This window comes from Salvelinus sp. IW2-2015, linkage group LG23 (genome assembly GCF_002910315.2).
Source record: "Salvelinus sp. IW2-2015 linkage group LG23, ASM291031v2, whole genome shotgun sequence".
NCBI lineage: Eukaryota > Metazoa > Chordata > Actinopteri > Salmoniformes > Salmonidae > Salvelinus > Salvelinus sp. IW2-2015.
In genome coordinates this window covers 36,663,121-36,671,130 of record NC_036863.1, presented here as the reverse complement: position 1 = coordinate 36,671,130, position 8,010 = coordinate 36,663,121, and the positions used below count along the sequence as shown (strand labels likewise).

The 8,010-nt window shown below is 39.9% G+C and overlaps 1 protein-coding gene across 2 annotated transcripts in view; it reads left to right on the top strand.

Annotated features, from left to right (window-relative positions):
• The first annotated feature begins 3,276 nt into the window (after nucleotides 1-3,276).
• The window catches only part of LOC111951184 (gamma-aminobutyric acid receptor subunit beta-4), a 64,890-nt gene continuing 60,156 nt past the window's right edge, over nucleotides 3,277-8,010 (top strand). For both annotated transcript variants that reach the window (XM_070434589.1, XM_023969242.2), the window contains exons 1-2: nucleotides 3,277-4,482; nucleotides 6,000-6,094. In XM_070434589.1, coding sequence (XP_070290690.1) covers nucleotides 4,403-4,482; nucleotides 6,000-6,094 — 175 coding nt within the window. In that variant the 5' untranslated portion in view covers nucleotides 3,277-4,402. The remainder of the gene's footprint in view (nucleotides 4,483-5,999; nucleotides 6,095-8,010) is intronic.

The following is an 8,010-nucleotide window of genomic DNA, read 5'->3' as shown; positions in this document are numbered from 1 at the left end:
CCGTATAGGTGCAGGAAATGTGTTGCTTTACAGGGTCAGCCATAGTAGTACGGCCCCCTGAAGCAATTAGGGTTAAGTGCCTTGCTCAAGGAAACATCGACCTTTGGGTTACTGGCCCAACTCTCTAACCACTAGGCTACCTGCCGCCCATAGCTAGAGAAGAAGAGCAAAATAGTGACTGGGAGGCAGCAATGCATTAAGCATGTGATACTATTTATATCAGAGGAGTAAGGGTGACCCAATAACTCGCATGCGTTATGCAACATGTGAGCGAAGGGAAAAAAGGAGCAGGGAGCACACACATCTCAGGGGCTTGGATGGCCTTCCACAGAAGCCAATTAGAGCCAKATCCTGTGGTCAGGTGACCCCGGGGACTAGGGTTCCAGCATGCATGGATGGGCTTTGGGGGGAAAGGCAAGTGGACAGAGGTGTCGATTTTGTGTCCCTCAGAGACGGTGCTAAGGGGGACCCATCTGGCACACTGTCTGAGACGCTCCGTCTCTCTCCCCACAGCTAGCTAGCGCTCCAGCTAAGCTGACCCTCGATCTTCCTCTGACACAAGCCACCCTGGTGAAGACCTATAGCTAAGGGTTGTCTGAAAAGGAAATGAAAGGGAAATCTCTAGCTATTTTCCACCTTTTCATCCGTTTTCTGTTGGTTCAGGAACAATATCAATGAACTAATCATCTTCTTGCAAGATATTGTGGAATATACAAGAATCTTTACTTTTTTGCGTATTGTCACGCCCTGACCATAGTTTGCTTTGTATGTTTCTATGTTTTGTTTGGTCAGGGTGTGATCTGAGTGGGCATTCTATGTTGTATGTCTAGTTTGTCTGTTTCTGTGTTTGGCCTGATATGGTTCTCAATCAGAGGCAGGTGTTAGTCRTTGTCTCTGATTGGGAACCATATTTAGGTAGCCTGTTTTGTCATTGTGGGTTGTGGGTGATTGTCTATGTGTAGTGTTTTTGTGTCAGCACTATTATTCATTAGCTTCACGTTCGTTGTTTGTTATTTTTGTATAGTTTCGTTAAGTGTTCTCTGTGTTAATAAATATCACGATGAACACTTACCACGCTGCATATTGGTCCTCCGATCCTTCAAACTTCTCCTCCTGAAGTTTGAGATGAGGAGAACGACGAGCGTGACACTATACTGTATGCCAGCCCTAACCATATACCAACACCTACACTAGTAAGAAACTAATAAATGTAATCGAACAATTGTTGAAAATGTTTGACATATACAATTTTGAGATTCAACAACCAAAATGTGTGATATTTACAGAGTGAAAGGGTGTTGCCATCAATCCATTGCAGTGTTGCATTTCCAAACAGCAGGCTTGGCTGTGTTCATTGAGTCAGCAAAAATAAGTGCCTTGGCTTCAGTGAGATGCAATTCTCTCTCTCGCTCTCTCTCCCTTTTCCTCTTTAAGAATGCATCTTAAGTTTGTCTTTTTACAATCATACAGGAAAATTAATTAATTCAATGAAATTATAACAAAAATACATATTCAACATCATGCTCTCTACAACACTGTATATTTGAATTAAATTATTCATGCAACAAATATAATTAACTTTTAAAATGTAAATATAGAGGCAGAGAATAAAAGTGAATGAAATGTTTCCAGGCATATTGCCGTGGATTAAGGCTGTTTAAGTGTATAAAGGCTTGCTACTGATTAAGATCGGCGTCAGCTATTGACACGTCTGACGATGCGCTGTCCACTGTTATAGATTAGCTGTTTTAACACTTTTTTGTACAAATGTGTACTTTTTCATCACCAATTAAGTTCATGAAACAGAGAAAGCCCAAATAGTTGCTGGTTTGACCTCAATATCAATCAGGCCAGCACCACTGACAGAGTGGCTGGCTCTCTAGCACAGACAATCAATACAAACTCTCCACTCTCAGTCACTCACTTTATTTGGATAGTCCAGATTGTTCRTCTGTAGATGCTCTACAGATGGTCATGCTATCAACAAACTAYCTGTTGAGAAGCAACTGCTTGCTAAGGTTATGGTTAGGGTTAGGATAAAGGTTAAGGTTAGGGTTAGTAGATAGTTGAAATGTCACTGATAGTCTGTAGACGGTCTGTAGAGCATCTAGGGATGGACTATCCAAATAAAGTGTTATCAAACTCTCTTCCTACTTRGTGTGTACAGTAGTAAGTTACAGTAACTTTTTTTCTATTCTGTTTGTTCTATTTCAAAGCTTGCCAGATTGTGTTACACTATGTTATTGTCATGATGATGATGGTGATGAGGTGAGGCAGGGTGATTCAAAGTGTAGCCATCGCAGTAAGTTCAGTCCTCTCTAAAATACAAGTTAATTACTATGCAGTGGCAAAACAAGTTTGTCTCTGTTAAAACACTTACAAAGAGAACAAGACCGTGGTGARGTTTGAAAACAAGCTGAGACAATAAGGTGATTCAAACTGTAACCATAGCAGTGAGTTCAGTCTCTCTAAAATGCAGGGGAGGCCAAATACGTTTATTATTGTGCAGTGGGAAAACAAGTTTGTCTTTGTTAAAACACTGACAAAGAGAACACATATCGTTCAAACGGTATTCCAGACCCATCACTCACTGAACCCTAATTAAATGTTAGCATTTGGAAGTATGGTTCACACATGGGCCTATACATCAGAATGTCTGCTCCTCTGTCCCACAGATGATGCCACAGTAGTGGCAGTGGTTCTTTCAATGAGCTTTTGCACATAGCCTTCGAAACACCATAACTGCATCAGTGCTCGCTGGGTTGCTTAGCAACTGGATAGCACATAGATCCCTACAGAAAGCCTCCTCTTCTGTATGAAACACATCTTGTCTGATTGTACCATGTGATGTGCATTTGAGTAATAATGTGATTATCATTCAAATAAATACTTGAATAATGTTTTATGCTATTTAAGTTATTGATCTAATATGCTCAGGTGGCTGCAGCAGTGCCTGTATGTTCTTTATCTACTTACACAACTGTATGGATGTAATATGAACTGCATTTAGCTGCATTTCAATTGTGTGGTGTGGGGGGTGTGTTTTGTGTGGTGTGTGTGTGTGTGTGTGTGGTGTGTGTGTGTGTGTGGTGTGTGTGTGTGTGTGTGTGTGTGTGTGTGTGTGTGTGTGTGTGTGTGTGTGTGTGTGTGTGTGTGTGTGGTGTGGTGTGTTGTCGTGGTTTGTTGTCTTCAGTGAGTACCCTATGAGTGTTGATGTGTGTTCAAATAGGCTATGTGGTAAAGTGGTAATGCATGAAACGCACCGGAACGTACTAGCAACATTCTAATGGGTTGCAGGGAGAATAGACTCATATGGCCATCATTTCACTTCATTCCTTGGCGATTCAGTGCATGGATAGGCTGCTGTTGAAATTTCTCCTTAGATTTCAGATGTTTTAAATTTCAATTAACATTAGCATTTTATACAATACATTAGGCTGAACTTATTTCCCATGAAATCTTGTACAAGGGAATTTYAACACTTGTTTTCACCACAAATGCTCTTGCGGGTGTTCCTCAATCTTTGTCATTATTTGCTCAGTGCTTCGAGAAGAAGATGAACGAAACATGTAAGGTATTCAATCAAGAGATAAGGTTGGACAACGGCGACGACTGGGCTTTTCACTTGGTTATCCTTTTTGACATTAAATACAATGTTGTGATACATACACTGGCCGATATATATGACGGGTCATCCATATTTCGCTGTGCCTAATTTTTCACTAGAAGGRTGATATAGCCTGCTCTGACGTCTGCATCAGATATTGTCCATTGCATTTTTTTATGGACATTTTTTCCTCACTGACTTTGAGTTGAGAGAAGCAAATTTACATCATCATCAGCAACAAAAGGGGAATGAAGATTTCTTTTTTCTTTTTTTTACCCACGCCTCCCCTTTCACCCCCAAACATTTACAGCTAAAACAAATTCTTAAACACATCATAGCCTACATTGTGGAACAATCTCTAGCGCCGGAGCATCGCTGGAACCATGCCTCTTCTGCAGGTTTGGACTGGGAAATTGCAACTGCCAATTTAATCAACAAGACGCTGCTGTTCCTTATCAGACGTCTCTCATTTTTGCTGGACTTTTTCGTTTTTAAAGAAAAAGGCTTGTTATCACTTTTTGAAAGTCTTGTGTAGGCTGTAATGAGCAAGATGTCGGATCTTCTGGTGTTGGTTGAGGGGGTCTGTGACCTGCAYGGATTTCCATAGCTTGGGAAAACAGCTTGGACCAATTACGAGGTTTAACACGCATTTTGTATAAAGCCATTACATGACTAAATGTATCATATATTTTTTTCCAGCAATTTATTTTAATTGCTTTTTTTTAACTTTCTTTTCACAATTTTCTTTGGACCACAAGCGGTTGGATTATTGAAACTATATAAGGATTTGTGGAAATGTTGGGTCCTCAAGAAGATAAATTATGTGGAATGTTCTCTGCTTTGGCGGCTCTGTCCTTCGTTTGCTTTGCTCAAAGGTAAGACAGCATTCTAAGATATATTTCCATGAGAGCAAAAGCTTATCATAATGTTCAGAGGGCTATAGTAAGGAAAAACCCCACTGAAATCAGATTTTGTCAGCACCGACATTAAGGCGACATTACTACTCATATTGCGTTTGCAATCTAACACGAAACCATTTTCTGCGGCGCACGCGGCTGTGTGCGAGCAAGAGGCGCGCGTTCATGTTGTCTATTGTTAAAACGCACTCCTATCCAAATTGTAAATAGCGGCTAATTGGCTGGGGCGAGTATCAATCATATTAAATACAATGAAACCGTACATACCCGATAATTAGGTACAATGCTGAGTCTATTAAATTAGCCATACCATTGATCAATCAGCACGAATAGCTTTTTAATGGATGTTAGCCAGAGGAATGTAGCCAAAGCCTCATCCGTACTGTAATTTTAAGACGTTGACTATAGACGTATATCTGCGCAATGTTTATGGAMAGAAGAAAATCATAAATCCACCTAAGTGCAAATGACCATGTCTTGATTCCACCCCCATCAACAACACCATGTCGCCTACCTACTACCGATTCATCATTGATCAGCGGGAGAAAATAAAACCCAAACGCCTGTCAGTCGTTTAAAGTAGGTCATCATCACTTCAACACATATGATTTAGAATTTGATAAAACCTTTTTTAATTCAACATTCACACTACTCTTCAAGTCTTCAGTCCTCTCCAATATTGCGTATTTTGAGCACCTGTAACCGCCTAGTGGAGATGGTGAAGTAGGCTTAGCAATAGAAGGACGATTTCTTGACTAATGTTTTGTCATGTCCAGTGTAAATGAAGACATACAGGTAGGCCAACAAAATAAGATCTATATTCACYACGTTCACATGATATATTCCCCACTGGGCTACATTGCATTTAACCTACTGAGACTGACAACATTCGCTCGCTAATCAAACAGTCGTGGCCCCAAACTGGGTCTTCCATTTTGACATTTCAATTTCATTCTAGTGGCCTATCATGACAGGAAATATACGGGGTGATCACTACGCTTCTCACGCTCCTACACGCATTGACACGTTCATCAGCTCATTGATTTCATACTTGTTTATGCCTCGTGAATTATGTGGTTAATTACATTGTTATTCAGTGTAAATAAGTAACATATCAATCAGGTATTTTATTTAATTACGGAATTTAAATACTTATGTGTTTCTCAATGTCCCACTGACACATGCAATTAGATGTAAGAGCTGAGTCTTTAGCATGCCAGGTGTAGCCTAATTCAGATCACTTCAAGAAAGCAGGCTCCCAACCCCCACTAAAGCAGTGGTTGTTGCCATAGACTTACCAATTAGAAATGTCAGAAATATTGAAATGTCATCTTTGAGGTTTSCTACTGAATATTGAGCAAGTTGAAGGCTACAAGTGTAATGTGAAACATGTTCAAAMGTAGGCTAACTGAGCTTCATGTTTAGTTTCAACTCATGGCTCCTGACAGGGTCTTAAAACTGATTTCTTTCCACAGCACCTCCACTGGACAAACCGGAATATCTGTGGCCAAGGCCACCGTGGACAAGTTGCTGAAGGGGTATGACATCCGTCTAAGGCCTGATTTTGGAGGTGTGTGAGATATATTGCACCTGTGCTATTGCTTGTTATTTTTCTGAAACCATTTGAATTGTTAGCCTTTTGGAACACCAAAGGCATAGGCTTTGAAGTGACTGCTACCATCTCATTTGCTCCGCGTCTATTAACCACCACATATGGAAGATGGCTTGTTCTCTAGAAGTGGGGCGCATACAGAACCTGTCTAACACTAGGTTTCTTGATGTGCAGCTACACTGACAGATTGTTAACCAAGGGTTATGCTAGTACACAAAGTCTTTGTMATAGAAAAAGACATGAAGCGTTTACCTACCGAAGCAATTAATAGTGGGAATCTAGGCTAGTAGATTGGTATAATTGTAGAGAACAACATAATGGGTTGAACCACAAGAGTGGTGAGTTTTGAAAACAAGCTGAAGACAAGTGATTCAGACTGTAACCATAGCAGTGAGTTCAGTMCTCTCTAAAATGTAGGGCAGGCAAAATACGTTTATTATTGTCCAGTTTGTCAGTCGTACTGGCAAAACACTGACAAAAAGAGAAAGTTGTATAAAATGAAAGCTCATTTGTGAGGTTTAAATGTTACTTCAATAGTAATAGGAAAGCAACAGCATTATCTTGAAAGATAATTCTGTCATAACAGCCTTATAACTGAGTGGGGTCGGTTTGTCTGATCATATGCATTCAAGACATCAATCAGAGCAGATCTGTTTGTCTGATCGTATGCATTCAAGACATCAATGAATGCCAAGAGTCAAGTAACCCTGTGCCAAACTGTCATTTAAGGCAAAGGGTGGCTACTTTGAAGAAATCTAAATACTAAAATATATTTGAATTTTGTTTAACACTATTTTGGTTACTACAATGATTCCATATGCGTTAGTTTCATAGTTTTGATGTCTTCACTATTATTCTACAATGTAGAAAATAGTAAATAAAGAAAAACCCATTTGAATGAGTAGGTGTGTCCAATTTTGACTGGTACTGTAATATATATATAATCAGCTGTTACCATAATCAACATGTGGTCACCAGCTGTGCGTTGACCTTGATCACTCATTTGACTAGATCTGCTTATTGATGTCTTGAATGCATACGATCAGACAAACTATGATCTGCATCTGATTAATATGTCGGTGTAAAATGCATACGATCAGAAGCAAACTGATCTGCTCTTATTGATGTCTTGGAATGCATACGATCAGACAAACTGAATCTGCTCTGATTGATGTCGTGAAGTTGCATACGATCAGAAAACTGATCTGCTCTGTATTGATGTCTTGAATGCATAGCGATAGACAAACAAATCTGCTCTTTATTGATGCTCTTGAATCGCATACGATCAGCAACTGATCTGCTCTTATTGATGTCTGAATGCATACGATCAGACAACAGATCTCTCTTATTGATGTCTTGAATTGCAACGATCAGACAAACTGATCTGCTCTTATTGATGTCTTGAATGCATACGATCAGACAAACTGATCCTACTCTATTGATGTCTTTGAATGCATACGATCAGACAAACAGATACTCGACTCTGATTGATGTATTGAATATGCATACGATCAGACAAACAGATCTGCTCTCTGATTGGATGTTCTTGAATGCATAGATAGACAAACAGATCTGCTCTTATGATGGTTTGAATGCATACGATCAGACAAACAGATACTGCTTCTGATTTGATGTATTGAATGCATACGATCAGAACCAAACTGATTTGCTCTTATTATGTCTTGGAGACAGTATGCCCCGCCCACCCAAGGTGCGAGATTGCTGCAAGATAAAACCACAAACAATCCTACCAAACACCCCAGACTCTGCCGTCTGATTGATGTCTGTAATGACCATCGCTATTCGAGTCAGCACAAAATCCACGATTCCCTGCTAACTGACTACTTGAGTGCCTTGAATGCATGACGATCAGA